Genomic DNA, 15,990 nt, shown 5'->3' on the forward strand with positions numbered 1-15,990 from the left:
TGTTTCCGGAGCCGTTCGGGTCCCTTCGGGTGTTTCCGGGGCGGTCCGAGTCCCTTCGGCTCTTTCCGGGGGGTTCGGTTCCCTTCGGCTCTTTCCGGAGCCGTTCGGGTCCCTTCGGCTCTTTCCGGGGGCGTTCGGGTCGTTCCGGAGCCGTTCGGGTCCCTTCGGGTCTTTCCGGAACACTTCGGGTCCCTTCGGGTGTTTCCGGGGGGGGGTTCGGACGCCTTCGGGAGCGCTCGGCACTCGGGTCCCACTCGGCTCCACTCGGGTCCCCTTCGGCTCTTTTCGGCTCCACTCGGGTCCCCTTCGGCTCTTTTCGGCTCCACTCGGGTCCCCTTCGGCTCTTTCCGGCTCCTCCCGCCCCCATTTTCCCCCCCCCGCCCCCCCCCCATGGACTGGTTCCACTGCAACCGCTGCTTCCGCCAGCGCGCCGCCCGCTTCTCCGTCACCAGCTGCGGCCACGTCCTGTGCGAGCGCTGCGGGGCCGCCGGTACGCCCCCAAAACCCCCGAAAACCCAAAAAAACACCCCAAAAACCCCCCTAAACCCCCCCAAAAACCCCCTAAACCCCCCCAAAAAACCCCTAAGCCCCCCCAAAAACCCCCTAAACCCCCCCTCAAAACCCCCTAACCCCCCCCAAACCCCCTACCCCGCAAAACCGCCCAAAAGCGCCCAAAAAAACCCAAAACTGCCCAAAAAAACCCCATTGAGTGAAACTCGGGGGGGGGGTCGAGTCGCTGAGGGGGCGAAAAGTGGCGAAAAACGGCGTTTTTAGCGTTAAAAAGGAGTTAAAATAGCGCCCCCCCCCCCCCCCCCCCCAAAGGGGGGAAGGCGGGAAATGGAGGTTTGTGAGGTAAAGGGGTTAAAATGGCTAAAAATGGGGGTTTTGGGGCATTTTAAGCGTTGAAATGACTTTAGAAAGGGGTTGAGCGTCGTTTTAAAACCCTAAACTGAGGAAAAAAGGGGATTTTGGCTCATTTTAAACCCAAAAATGACTAAAAAAAGGGGGTTTACCTCAGGTTAAAAATGGCGGGAAAAGGGTTCCCACCTCAATTCAAACCCTAAAATGACCCAAAAACGGGATTTTAATTCATTTTAAACACCAAAATGACCCAATAAAGGGATTTTAACTGGTTTTAAACCCTAAAATGAGGAAAAAAGGGGATTTTGCCTCATTTTAAACCCTAAAATTACTAAAAAAGGGGGATTTACCTCAGCTTAAAAATGGCGGGAAAGTGGGTTCCCGCCTCAATTCAAACACTAAAATGACCCAAAAAGGGGATTTAAATTCATTTTAAACACCAAAATGACCCAATAAAGGGATTTTAGTTCATTTTAAACCCCAAAATGAGGAAAAAAGGGGATTTTGGCTCATTTTAAACCTAAAATGACTAAAAAAAGGGGGTTTACCTCAGGTTAAAAATGGCGGGAAAATGGGTTCCCGCCTCAATTCAAACACTAAAATGACCCAAAAAGGGGATTTTAATTCACTTTAAACACCAAAATGACCCAAAAAAGGGATTTTAATTCGTTTTAAACCCTAAAATGAGGAAAAAAGGGGATTTTGCCTCATTTTAAACCCTAAAATTACTAAAAAAGGGGGATTTACCTCAGCTTAAAAATGGCGGAAAGTGGGTTCCCGCCTCAATTCAAACACTAAAATGACCCAAAAAGGGGATTTTAATTCACTTTAAACACCAAAATGACCCAATAAAGGGATTTTAATTGGTTTTAAACCCTAAAATGAGGAAAAAAGGGGATTTTGGCTCATTTTAAACCCAAAAATGACTAAAAAAATGGGGGTTTACCTCAGGTTAAAAATGGCGGGAAAATGGGTTCCCGCCTCAATTCAAACACTAAAATGACCCAAAAACGGGATTTAATTCATTTTAACACCAAAATGACCCAATAAAGGGATTTTAATGGTTTTAAACCCTAAAATGAGGAAAAAAGGGGATTTTGGCTCATTTTAAACCCAAAAATGACTAAAAAAGGGGGATTTACCTCAGCTTAAAAATGGCGGGAAAGTGGGTTCCCGCCTCAATTCAAACCCTAAAATGACCCAAAAACGGATTTTAATTCATTTTAAACACCAAAATGACCCAAAAAAGGGATTTTAATTCGTTTTAAAAACCTAAAATGAGGAAAAAAGGGGATTTTGGCTCATTTTAAACCCAAAAATGACTAAAAAATGGGGTTTACCTCAGGTTAAAAATGGCGGGAAAATGGGTTCCCGCCTCAATTCAAACACTAAAATGACCCAAAAAGGGGATTTTAATTCATTTTAAACACCAAAATGACCCAAAAAAGGGATTTAATTGGTTTTAAACCCTAAAATGAGGAAAAAAGGGGATTTTGGCTCATTTTAAACCCAAGAATGACTAAAAAAAGGGCGTTTTACCTCAGGTTCAAAATGGCGGGAAAACGCCTTCCCGCCTATTTTAAGCATTTTAGAGCTGGCAAAGCCCCAAAAAGCGCCGTTTTGGGCCCAAATCGGGCCGCAGGGGGTCGTGACCCCGTGAGGGGGGTGGGGGGCCGTGGGAACGGGGGATTTTGGGGCGTTTTTGGGGCGTTTTGGTGAGTTTGGGGCTCTCCGCAGGGCCCTGTGCCGTGTGCGGGGCGCAGTGCCGCCTGCTGCCCGTGGGGAGCCAGGTGGGTGAGCACGTGACCCCTGACCCCGTGACCCTGTGACCCCATTGGCCCCATTGACCCCATTGATCCCATTGACCCCATTGACCCATTGCCCCCATTGACCCCATTGACCCCATTGACCCCATTGACCCCAATGTCCCCATTGTCCCCATTGACCCCATTGTCCCCATTGACCCCATTGACCCATTGACCCCATTGTCCCCATTGATCCCATTGACCCATTGACCCCATTGACCCCATTGACCCCATTGACCCCATTGACCCATTGAGCCCATTGATCCCATTGACCCCATTGACCCCATTGACCCCAATGTCCCCATTGTCCCCATTGATCCCATTGACCCCATTGACCCCATTGACCCCATTGTCCCCATTGACCCCATTGACCCATTGACCCCATTGACCCATTGACCCCATTGACCCCATTGACCCCATTGACCCATTGACCCATTGACCCCATTGACCCCATTGACCCCATTGACCCATTGACCCCATTGACCCATTGACCCCATTGACCCATTGACCCCATTGACCCCATTGACCCATTGACCCCATTGACCCATTGACCCCATTGATCCCCATTGATTCCATTGTCCCCATTGACCCCATTGATCCCATTGTCCCCATTGACCCCCATTGACCCCATTGACCCCATTGACCCCCCAGCTCCATCCCGCCCAGCGCCGGTTCTTCCGCAGCCCCACGGATGCGGCCACACGGGCCCTGACACAGGTGTCACAGGTACGGGACATGGGGACAATGGGGACATGGGGACAATGGGGACAATGGGGACAATGGGGACAATGGGGTCAATGGGATCAATGGGTCAATGGGTCAATGGGGTCAATGGGGGCAATGGGGTCAATGGGGGTCAATGGGATCAATGGGGTCCATGGGGTCAATGGGATCAATGGGTCAATGGGGTCAATGGGGTCAATGGGGTCACTGGGCCAATGGACCAATGGGGTCAATGGGATCAATGGGGTCAATGGGGACAATGGGGTCAATGGGGACAATGGGGTCAATGGGGTCAATGGGGACATGGGGACAATGGGGTCAATGGGTCAATGGGGTCAATGGGACATGGGTCAATGGGTCAATGGGGTCAATGGGTCAATGGGGTCAATGGGGTCAATGGGTCAATGGGCCAATGGGTCAATGGGTCAATGGGGTCAATGGGTCAATGGGTCAATGGGTCAATGGGTCAATGGGGGTCAATGGGTCAATGGGCCAATGGGGTCAATGGGGACAATGGGGTCAATGGGGTCAATGGGGGTCAATGGGGTCACTGGGGTCAATGGGTCAATGGGATCAATGGGGACAATGGGGTCAATGGGTCAATGGGTCAATGGGGTCAATGGATCAATGGGGTCAATGGGCCAATGGGGTCACTGGGTCAATGGCTCAATGGGTCAATGGGTCAATGGGTCAATGGGGTCAATGGGTCAATGGGTCACTGGGTCACTGGCTCACTGTGTCACTGGGTCACGGGGTCACTGTGTGGCTGGGTCCCGGCTCAGCCGCGCTGCGTGCCATTGGCCGTGCTCTCCCCCATGGCGCTCTGCGCAGGCGTGGCGGTTCCAGCGGGCGCAGGCCGAGCTGCGGGTGGCGCGGCAGCGCGACGTGGCCCAGCGGGCCCGGCGGGACCTGCAGGAGGCGCAGCGGTGGGACCACGCGGCCACCGCCCTGGGACGGGACCGCTGGGGGCACAGGCTCCCGTGGGGACCCACGGGGAGCAGTGGGGAGCAATGGGGACCATAGAGAGCAATGGGGACCCATAGGGAGCAGTGGGGAACAATGGGGACCCACGGGGAACAGTGGGGACACATAGAGACCAATGGGGAACAATGGGGACCCATAGCAACCATAGAGACCATAGAGACCCATAGCGACCAATGGGGACCAATGGGGAACAATGGGGACCATAGAGACCCATAGGGACCCATAGAGACCCATAGAGACCCATAGAGACCCATAGAGACCCATAGAGACCCATAGAGACCCATAGGGACCCATGGGGAACAATGGGGACCCATAGTGACCATAGAGACCCATAGGGACCCATGGGGAACAATGGGGACCCATAGAGACCATAGAGACCCATAGGGACCATAGAGACCATAGAGACCATAGAGACCCATAGGGACCAATGGGGACCCATAAAGACCCATAGAGACCCATAGGGCCCAATGGGGAGCCATAGCGACCAATACAGACCCATAGAGACCATAGAGACCAATGGGGACCAATGGGGACCCATAGAGACCCATAGGGACCAATGGGGACCCATAGAGACCAATGGGGACCCATAGAGACCCATAGAGACCCATAGCGACCAATGGGGAACAATGGGGAACATTGGGGACCATAGAGACCCATAGCAACCAATGGGGACCCATAGAGACCATAGAGACCCATAGGGACCCATGGGGACCAATGGGGAACAATGGGGACCCATGGAGACCAATGGGGACCCATAGAGACCATAGAGACCCATAGGGACCAATGGGGACCCATAGAGACCAATGGGGACCCATAGAGACCCATAGAGACCCATAGCGACCAATGGGGAACAATGGGGAACATTGGGGACCATAGAGACCCATAGGGACCCATGGGGAACAATGGGGAACAATGGGAACCATAGAGACCCATAGAGACCCATAGGAACCAATGGGGACCCATAGAGACCCATAGAGACCCATAGAGACCATAGAGACCATGGGGACCAATGGGGACCCATAGAGACCCATAGAGACCCATAGAGACCCATAGGGACCCATAGAGACCCATAGAGACCATAGAGACCCATAGGGACCCCTGTGGGTGCTCTGTGGGGAGGGTCCCCCCATGTTTGGGGTCCTTCCCCCTATTTTGGGGTCTCTGTCCCCCCAGGGAGCTGCAAACGCTGCGGCGGGAGAACGCGGAGCTGCGCCGGGCACAGGTACCCATAGATTGACCCATAGATTGACCCATAGATTGACCCATAGATTGACCCATAGAGACCCATAGAGAGCCATAGAGAGCCATAGGGACCCATAGAGCCCCATAGGGACCCATAGGGACCCATAGAGACCCATAGACACCCATAGGGACCCATAGATTGACCCATAGGGACCCATAGAGAGCCATAGAGACCCATAGAGACCATGGAGACCCATAGAGACCCACAGATTGACCCATATATTGACCCATAGAGACCCATAGGGACCCATAGAGACCCATAGATTGACCCATAGAGACCCATAGGGACCCATAGAGACCCATAGGGACCCATAGAGACCCACAGAGACCCATAGATTGACCCATAGAGACCCATAGGGACCCATAGAGAGCCATAGGGACCCATAGAGACCCATAGAGAGCCATAGGGACCCATAGAGCCCCATAGGGACCCATAGAGACCATAGAGACCCATAGGGACCCATAGATTGACCCATAGAGACCCATAGGGACCCATAGGGACCCATAGAGCCCCATAGGGACCCATAGAGAGCCATAGGGACCCATAGAGTGACCCATAGAGACCCATAGGGACCCATAGGGACCCATAGAGACACATAGAGACCCATAGGGACCCATGGGGACCCATAGGCCCCATAGCGCCCCATAACCGCCTTGTCTCCCCCAGCTCTCCCCAGTCTGGCCCAGCAGGTGACGGTGCCAGCGACCCCCCAGCCCCATAAGTGCAGCCGCTTGGGGGTCCCGGCCCCACTGACCCCCATGTGACCCCACCCCCAGAGGCTCCGCCCCCCGGCCCGTGGGCGTCACCTCCCCCGCCAGCACCGGTGAGACCTATGGGGCACTGGGGACAATGGGGTCAATGGGGACAATGGGGGCAATGGGTCAATGGGGTCAATGGGGTCAATGGGTCAATGGGGGCAATGGGGTCAATGGGTCAATGGGGTCAATGGAGTCAATGGGGGTCAATGGGGGTCAATAGGGGTCAATGGGGATCAATGGGGACAATGGGGTCAATGGGGTCAATGGGATCAATGGGGTCAATGGGATCAATGGGATCAATGGGGTCAATGGGATCAATGGGGTCAATGGGGGGGTCACTGGTCTATACTGGTCCAAACTGGTTCCCCAGTTCCCGCCCAGCGGCGCCAGCTCAGCAGCCAAACCATCAGGTAAGCCGCCCCAAAACTGCCCTTTTTCACCCCAAAATACCCCATTCCCCCCCTTTCTGCCCCTTTCTTCAAATGCCCCAAATCCGCCTCTTTTCGCCCCAAACCAGCCGCTCCGCCTCGGCCACGCCCCCCGGTGAGAGGCCCCCGTTTCGCGCCTTTTTCCCCCGGGCCACGCCCCCCAGCGCCGAGGCCACGCCCCCTTTCCCCACCCACGCCCGCTGGTTGGCCAGCGCTCACCGCAGCGCCTAAACCCCGCCCCCTTTCCCCTCAGCCGCACCCCATTGGTTAGCACCCCCCCCTTCTCTTGCCCAAGCCCCGCCCCTTTGCCACGGATTGGCTGGTGAAGCGGAAGCGCCGCGTCATGCCCTCAGTCAACATGGCGCCCGCTTGGCAAAGGCGCCGACCAATCCGCGTCCGCCACCCCTCGTCCCCTTAGCAACGCGCCCGCCAATCCGCGCTCCCCTTCCTCCCCCGCTCCCCCGCCCCTTAGCAACGCGCCCACCAATCAGCGCTTCCCCTTCCCCCCCTTCCCCTTAGCAACGCGCCCACCAATCCGCGCTCCCCTTCCCCCCCCGCTCCCCCTGCCCTTAGCAACGCGCCCGCCAATCCGCGCTCTCCCTCACCCCCCGCTCCCCCTCCCCTTAGCAACGCCCCCACCAATCCGCGCTCCCCCTCACCCACCCCGCTCCCCCTCCCCTTAGCAACGCGCCCACCAATCCGCGCTCCCCTTCCTCCCCCGCTCCCCCCTCCCCTTAGCAACGCGCCCGCCAATCCGCGCTCCCCCTCCACTTGGCAGCGCGGCCAGCCAATCCCCGTTCGCCCTTTTTGTCGCTTGGCAACGCGCCGCCCAATCACCGCGCGCCTCTGGGCGTGGCTTTAGCGCGGCGCATGCGCTTCCCCGCCTTCTTTTTGGGCCGTTTCGCCCTTTTTTGGCCACTCCCAGCAGCCTTTGCGCTCCAAGATGGCGCTGGCGAATATCCTGCACTCATGGGAGACCCAAAACGTGCTGGATTGCCCCCAAAATGACGACGAACGGCCCCAAAATCGGGAGGTTTGGCCCCAAATCGGCCGCTTCCCGCTGCTGGAGGCGCCGCGTTGGGGATTCGAACCCGGGGAGCTGCCGGGGCCCGGGATCCGGATCCTGCACGGAACCACCACCCTGGCGTGCAAGGTGAGGGACCCAGGAGTGCCCCAGGGGACCCAGGAGTGCCCCAAGGGACCCAGGAGTTCGGGGGGGGGAACCCAGGAGTTCGGGGGGAGGACCCAGGAGTTCGGGGGGGGACCCAGGAGTTCGGGGGGGGATCCAGGAGTTCGGGGGGGGGACCCAGGAGAGCCCCAGAGACCCAGGAATGCCCCAAGGGACCCAGGAGTTCGGGGCGGGGGAACCCAGGAGTTCGGGAGGGACCCAGGAGTTCGGGGGGGGACCCAGGAATGCCCCATGGACCCAGGAGTTCGGGAGGGACCCAGGAGTGCCCCAAGGGACCCAGGAGTTTGGGAGGGGACCCAGAAGTGCCCCAGATGAACCCAGGAATACCCCATAGACCCTCAAAACTCCCCCTTAGGGACCCAGGTGTACCCCTTGGGGACCCAGGAGTACCCCAGAGATCCCCAATACCGTCCCAAAGGGACCCAGGAGTGCCCCACAGGGACCTAAAAATGTCCAGGGGGTATTGGGGCTCTATGGGGCATTCCTGGGTCCTTCTGGGGGGGTATTGGGGATCCGTGGGGCACTCCCGGTTCCCCTCCCGAACTCCTGGGTCCCTTGGGGCATTCCTGGGTTCCTCTGGGGGTGATACTGGAGGTCTGTGGGGCACTCCTGGGTCCCTCCTGAACTCCTGGGTCCCTTGGGGCATTCCTGGGTCCCTCTGGGGGTGGCACTGGAGGTCTATGGGGTATTCCTGGGTCCCGCTGGGGGTGATACTGGAGGTCTATGGGGCACTCCTGGGTCCCTGCCGAACTCCTGGGTCCCTCTGGGGCACTCCTGGGTCCCCTCCCGAACTCCTGGGTCCCTCTGGGGCACTCCTGGGTCCCCTCCCGAACTCCTGGGTCCCTCGGGGCATTCCTGGGTCCCTCTGGGGGTGATACTGGAGGTCTATGGGGCACTCCTGGGTCCCTCGGGGCATTCCTGGGTCCCTCTAGGGGGGAGTTAGTGATCTGTGGGGCACTCCTGGGTCCCTTGGGGCATTCCTGGGTCCTTCTGGGCCACTATTGGGGATCTATGGGGCATTCCTGGGTTCCTCTTGGGGGGGTATTGGGGGTCTATGGGGCACTCCCGGGTCCCCTCCCGAACTCCTGGGTCCCTTGGGGCATTCCTGGGTCCCTCTGGGGGTGGCACTGGGGGTCTATGGGGTATTCCTGGGTCCCTCTTGGCGGGGTATTGGGGATCTATGGGGCACTCCCGGGTCCCCTCCCGAACTCCTGGGTCCCTTGGGGCATTCCTGGGTCCCTCTGGGGGTGGCACTGGAGGTCTATGGGGTATTCCTGGGTCCCTCTGGGGGTGGCACTGGAGGTCTATGGGGTATTCCTGGGTCCCTCTGGGGGTGGCACTGGAGGTCTATGGGGCACTCCTGGGTCCCTCCCGAACTCCTGGGTCCCTCTGGGGCACTCCTGGGTCCCCTCCCGAACTCCTGGGTCCCTCTGGGGCACTCCTGGGTCCCCTCCCGAACTCCTGGGTCCCTCGGGGCATTCCTGGGTCCCTCTGGGGGGGAGTTAGTGATCTACGGGGCACTCCTGGGTCCCTTGGAGCGACCCATTCCCTCTCCAAGGGGCACTCCTGGGTCCCCAACCCCGTGTCCCCTCCCCCGCAGTTCCCCCACGGCGTGGTGGTGGCCGTCGATTCCCGCGCCACGGCCGGCTCCTACATCGCCTCGCAGAGCGTGGAGAAGGTTCTAGAAATCAACTCCTCCCTCATCGGCACCATGGCCGGCGGGGCGGCCGACTGTAGCTTCTGGGAGCGCCTGTTGGCCCGCCAGTGCCGGGTGTACCGGCTGCGCAACAAGGAGCCCATCTCGGTGGCCGCCGCCTCCAAGCTGCTGGCCAACATGGTGTATCAGTACCGGGGCATGGGGCTGAGCATGGGCACCATGATCGCCGGCTGGGACAAGAGGGGGCCAGGTGGGGCTGGGGGCAATGGGGGGCAATGGGGGGCAATGGGAGTCAATGGGGGGCAATGGGGATCAATAGGGGTCAATGGGGGGCAATGGGGATCAATGGGAGTCAATGGGAGTCAATGGGGATCAATAGGAGTCAATGGGGGGCAATGGGAGTCAATGGGGATCAATAGGGGTCAATGGGGGGCAATGGGAGTTAATGGGAGTCAATGGGGATCAATAGGAGTCAATGGGGGGCAATGGGAGTCAATGGGGATCAATAGGGGTCAATGGGAGTCAATGGGGGTCAATGGAAGTCTGTGGGGGTCAATGGGATCAATGGGGGTCAATGGGAGTCAATTGGGGGCAATGGGAGTCAATGGGGATCAATAGGGGTCAATGGGAGTCAATGGGGATCAATAGGGGTCAATGGGGATCAATGGGAGTCAATGGGAGTCAATGGGGATCAATGGGAGTCAATAGGAATCAATGGGAGTCAATGGGAATCAATGGAGACTGATGGGGGTCAGTGGGGATCAATGAGAGTCAATGGGGGGCAATGGGGACTAATGGGAGTCAATGGGGGTCAATGGGAGTCAATAGGAATCAATGGGAGTCAATGGGGATCAATAGGAGTCAATGGGAGTCAATGGGAATCAATGGGGGGCAATGGGGTTCAATGGGAGTCAATTGGGGTCAATGGGAGTCAATGGGAATCAATGGGGACTAATGGGAGTCAATGGGAGTCAATGGGGATTAATGGGAATTAATGGGAGTCAATAGGAGTCAATGGGGATTAATGGGGGTCAATAGGAATCAATGGGAGTCAATGGGGATTAATGGGGGTCAATAGGAATCAATGGGAGTCAATGGGGATTAATGGGGGTCAATAGGAATCAATGGGAGTCAATGGGGATTAATGGGGGTCAATAGGAATCAATGGGAGTCAATGGGGATTAATGGGGGTCAATAGGAATCAATGGGAGTCAATGGGGATTAATGGGGGTCAATAGGAATCAATGGGAGTCAATGGGGATTAATGGGGGTCAATAGGAATCAATGGGAGTCAATGGGGATTAATGGGGGTCAATAGGAATCAATGCGGGTCAGTGGGAGCCGTTGGTGGCCACGGGGGTCGTTGGTGGCCGCCAGTGCCGGGTGTACCGGCTGCGCAACAAGGAGCCCATCTCGGTGGCCGCCGCCTCCAAGCTGCTGGCCAACATGGTGTATCAGTACCGGGGCATGGGGCTGAGCATGGGCACCATGATCGCCGGCTGGGACAAGAGGGGGCCAGGTGGGGCTGGGGGCAATGGGGGGCAATGGGGGGCAATGGGAGTCAATGGGGGGCAATGGGGATCAATAGGGGTCAATGGGGGGCAATGGGGATCAATGGGAGTCAATGGGAGTCAATGGGGATCAATAGGAGTCAATGGGGGGCAATGGGAGTCAATGGGGATCAATAGGGGTCAATGGGGGGCAATGGGAGTTAATGGGAGTCAATGGGGATCAATAGGAGTCAATGGGGGGCAATGGGAGTCAATGGGGATCAATAGGGGTCAATGGAGTCAATGGGGGTCAATGGAAGTCTGTGGGGGTCAATGGGATCAATGGGGGTCAATGGGAGTCAATTGGGGGCAATGGGAGTCAATGGGGATCAATAGGGGTCAATGGGAGTCAATGGGGATCAATAGGGTCAATGGGGATCAATGGGAGTCAATGGGAGTCAATGGGGATCAATGGGAGTCAATAGGAATCAATGGGAGTCATGGGAATCAATGGAGACTGATGGGGGTCAGTGGGGATCAATGAGAGTCAATGGGGGGCAATGGGGACTAATGGGAGTCAATGGGGGGTCAATGGGAGTCAATAGGAATCAATGGGAGTCAATGGGGATCAATAGGAGTCAATGGGAGTCAATGGGAATCAATGGGGGGCAATGGGGGTTCAATGGGAGTCAATTGGGGTCAATGGGAGTCAATGGGAATCAATGGGGACTAATGGGAGTCAATGGGAGTCAATGGGGATTAATGGGAATTAATGGGAGTCAATAGGAGTCAATGGGTGATTAATGGGGGTCAATAGGAATCAATGGGAGTCAATGGGATTAATGGGGTCAATAGGAATCAATGGAGTCAATGGGGATTAATGGGGGTCAATAGGAATCAATGGGAGTCAATGGGGATTAATGGGGGTCAATAGGGAATCAATGGAGTCAATGGGATTAATGGGGGTCAATAGGAATCAATGGGAGTCAATGGGATTAATGGGGGTCAATAGGAATCAATGGGAGTCAATGGGGATTAATGGGGGTCAATAGGAATCAATGGGAGTCAATGGGGATTAATGGGGGTCAATAGGAATCAATGCGGGTCAGTGGGAGCCGTTGGTGGCCCGGGGGTCGTTGGTGGCCGCCAGTGCCGGGTGTACCGGCTGCGCAACAAGGAGCCCATCTCGTGGCCGCCGCCTCCAAGCTGCTGGCCAACATGGTGTATCAGTACCGGGGGCATGGGGCTGAGCATGGGCACCATGATCGCCGGCTGGGACAAGAGGGGGCCAGGTGGGGCTGGGGGCACTGGGGGGCAATAGGGGTCAGTGGGGGTCAATAGGAGTCAATGGGGATCAATAGGGGTCAATGGGGATCAATAGGAGTCAATGGGGGGCAATGGGAGTCAATGGGGATCAATAGGAGTCAATGGGGGCAATGGGGAGTCAATGGGAGTCAATGGGATCAATAGGGGTCAATGGGGGGCAATGGTGGCCATTGGAAGCTCTTGAGGTCTTGGTCAAGGTGTTGAGTCAATGGGGATCAATGGGGGTCAATGGGAGTCAATGGGGTCAATGGGGTCAATGGGAGTCAATGGGGGTCAATGGGGATCAATGGGGGCAATGGGGGTCAATGGGGGGCAATGGGAGTCAATGGGGTCAATGGAGTCAATGGGGTCAATGGGGATCAATGGGATCAATGGGAGTCAATGGGGGCAATGGGAGTCAATGGGATCAATAGGGGTCAATGGAGTCAATAGGAGTCAATGGGGGGCAATGGGGGTCAATGGGAGTCAATGGGGGTCAATGGGAATCAATGGGGGTCAATGGGAGTCAATGGGGATCAATGGGGGACAATGGGGATCAATGGGGGTCAATGGGGATCAATGGGGGTCAATCGGAGTCAATGGGGATTAATGGGGGTCAATGGAGTCAATGGGGGCAATGGGGGTCAATCGGAGTCAATGGGGATTAATGGGGGTCAGTGGGAGTCAATGGGGGTCAATGGGAATCAATGGGGATTAATGGGGGTCAGTGGGTATCAACAGGGGTCAGTGGGGTCAATGGGGGGCAGGGGACAGCAAGGGCACCCACATCCCCGGGTCCTCCTCTATGGGTCCCATTGACCCCCATTGACCCCCATGGTTCTCTATGGGTCCCATTGACTCCCATTGACCCCCATGGTTCTCTATGGGTCCCATTGACCCCCATTGACCCCCATGGTTCTCTATGGGGATCAATGGGTCCCATTGACTCCCATTGACTCCCATTGACTCCCATTGACTCCCATTGTTCCCTATGGGTCAATCCATGGCTCCCTATGGGTCAATCCATGGGTCGCTATGGGTCAATCCATGGCTCCCTATGGGTCAATCCATGGGTCGCTATGGGTCAATCCATGGCTCCCTATGGGTCGCTATGGTCAGTCTATGGGTCGCTATGGGTCAATCCATGGCTCCCTATGGGTCAATCCATGGCTCCCTATGGGTCGCTGTGGGTCAGTCCGTGGGTCGCTGTGGGTCAATCCATGGCTCCCTATGGGTCGCTGTGGGTCAGTCCATGGGTCCCTATGGGTCAGTCCGTGGGTCGCTATGGGTCAGTCCATGGGTCCCTATGGGTCAGTCCATGGGTCACTGTGGGTCAGTCCGTGGGTCGCTATGGGTCAGTCTGTGGGTCACTGTGGGTCAGTCCGTGGGTCGCTATGGGTCAGTCCGTGGGTCGCTATGGGTCAGTCCGTGGGTCGCTGTGGGTCAGTCCGTGGGTCACTGTGGGTCAGTCCATGGGTCCCTATGGGTCAGTCCGTGGGTCGCTATGGGTCAGTCCGTGGGTCGCTGTGGGTCAGTCCATGGGTCACTGTGGGTCAGTCCGTGGGTCCTATGGGTCAGTCCGTGGGTCGCTGTGGGTCAATCCATGGCTCCCTATGGGTCGCTATGGGTCAATCCATGGCTCCCTATGGGTCCCTATGGGTCAGTCCGTGGGTCGCTGTGGGTCAGTCCGTGGGTCGCTGTGGGTCAGTCCATGGGTCGCTATGGGTCAATCTATGGTCGCTGTGGGTCAATCTGTGGGTCGCTGTGGGTCAATCCGTGGGTCGCTATGGGTCAGTCTGTGGGTCGCTGTGGGTCAATCCGTGGGTCGCTGTGGGTCAGTCCATGGGTCGCTATGGGTCAGTCTATGGGTCACTGTGGGTCAGTCCGTGGGTCGCTGTGGGTCAATCCATGGCTCCCTATGGTCGCTATGGGTCAATCCATGGCTCCCTATGGGTCCCTATGGGTCAGTCCGTGGGTCGCTGTGGGTCAGTCCGTGGGTCGCTGTGGGTCAATCTATGGGTCGCTGTGGGTCAGTCGTGGGTCGCTGTGGGTCGCTATGGGTCAGTCCGTGGGTCGCTATGGGTCAGTCCGTGGGTCGCTGTGGGTCAATCCGTGGGTCGCTGTGGGTCACTATGGGTCAGTCCGTGGGTCGCTGTGGGTCAGTCCGTGGGTCGCTGTGGGTCACTATGGGTCAATCCGTGGGTCGCTATGGGTCAATCTATGGGTCTCTCCGCAGGCCTGTACTACGTGGACAGCGAGGGCACCCGCGTCCCCGGCTCCTCCTTCTCGGTGGGTTCGGGTGCCACCTACGCCTACGGGGTCCTCGACCGCTCCCTGCGGCCGGGGCTGTCCGCCGAGGCCGCCTGCGCCCTGGCGCGCCGCGCCATCTACCAGGCGGCGCGCAGGGACGCCTACTCGGGGGGCAGGGTGGCCGTGTACCACGTGGGGCCCCGGGGGTGGCGCCGCGTGTCCTGCGACAACGTGGCCGAGCTGCAGGGGCGCTACGGGGACGAACCACGCGGCCGCGGGGGGGGACGGGGAGGAGGGGGAGGCGTCCCCCGGGCAATAAACGGCGATGGAACGGCCCACAGGTCTCCAGCGGTGCTGCTTAGGGACCCAGGAGTGCCCCAAGGGACCCAGGAGTGCCCCGGAGGTGGAGGTTGTCAGTAGGTTCCAGAGTGAACGGGTGGGGGCAGGTGGTGAGGGGTGGGGGGGTGATGGGGACCCAGGAGTGCCCCATAGATCCCCATCATTGCCACTTAGGGACCCAGGAGTGCCCCAAAGGACCTCAGAGATACACCAGAGGGACCCAGGAGTGCCCCTTGGGGACCCAGGAGTGCCCCAAAGGACCCCAAAGATACACCAGAGGGACCCAGGAGTGCCCCTTGGGACCCAGGAGTGCCCCATAGATCCCCATCATTGCCACTTAGGGACCCAGGAGTGCCCCAGGGGAGCCAGGAGTGCCCCGGAGGTGGAGGTTGTCAGTAGGTTCCAGAGTGAACACGGCGGGAGGGGGGTTAAGGGGTATGGGGGGTGAATGGGGACCCAGGAGTGCCCAAAGGGACTGAAGAGTGGCACTTAGGGGACCCAGGAGTGCCCCAAAGGACCCCAAGAATACACCAGAGGGACCCAGGAGTGCCCCTTGGGGACCCAGGAGTGCCCCAAAGGACCCCAATGATACACCAGAGGGACCCAGGAGTGCCCCATAGATCCCCAGCGGTGCTGCTTAGGGACCAGGAGTGCCCCAAGGGACCCAGGAGTGCCCCGGAGGTGGAGGTTGTCAGTAGGTTCAAGAGTGAACACGGCGAGGGGGGGGGGTTAAGGGGTATGGGGGGTGATGGGGACCCAGGAGTGCCCCTTGGGGACCCAGGAGTGCCCCAAGGGAGCCAGGAGTGCCCCAAAGGACCCAAAGATACAGCAGAGGGACCCAGGAGTGCCCCTTGGGGAGCCAGGAGTGCCCCGGAGGTGGAGGTTGTCAGTAGGTTCCAGAGTGAACGGGGTGGGGGGGGGGGGTGGGGTTAAGGGGTATGGGGGGTGAATAGGGACC

At 57.7% G+C, this 15,990-nt stretch overlaps 2 protein-coding genes across 2 annotated transcripts; both read left to right on the forward strand.

The window, feature by feature from the left end:
- Positions 1-382: 382 nt before the first annotated feature.
- RNF212B (ring finger protein 212B) lies at positions 383-7,453 on the forward strand. The gene is made up of 9 exons (XM_065044354.1): positions 383-490; positions 2,599-2,651; positions 3,318-3,392; positions 4,221-4,315; positions 5,547-5,595; positions 6,283-6,305; positions 6,393-6,439; positions 6,745-6,784; positions 6,892-7,453. Exons 1-9 carry the CDS (start codon positions 391-393, stop codon positions 7,031-7,033), a joined length of 624 nt encoding a protein of 207 aa, XP_064900426.1. The 5' UTR covers positions 383-390; the 3' UTR covers positions 7,034-7,453.
- A 111-nt stretch (positions 7,454-7,564) lies between these two features.
- On the forward strand, positions 7,565-15,128 carry PSMB5 (proteasome 20S subunit beta 5). Its single transcript, XM_065044356.1, has 3 exons — positions 7,565-7,955; positions 9,592-9,898; positions 14,680-15,128. Exons 1-3 carry the CDS (start codon positions 7,746-7,748, stop codon positions 15,111-15,113), a joined length of 951 nt encoding a protein of 316 aa, XP_064900428.1. The 5' UTR covers positions 7,565-7,745; the 3' UTR covers positions 15,114-15,128.
- The last annotated feature ends 862 nt before the right edge of the window (positions 15,129-15,990 follow it).

This window comes from Columba livia, chromosome 36 (assembly GCF_036013475.1).
Source record: "Columba livia isolate bColLiv1 breed racing homer chromosome 36, bColLiv1.pat.W.v2, whole genome shotgun sequence".
Taxonomy (NCBI): domain Eukaryota; kingdom Metazoa; phylum Chordata; class Aves; order Columbiformes; family Columbidae; genus Columba; species Columba livia.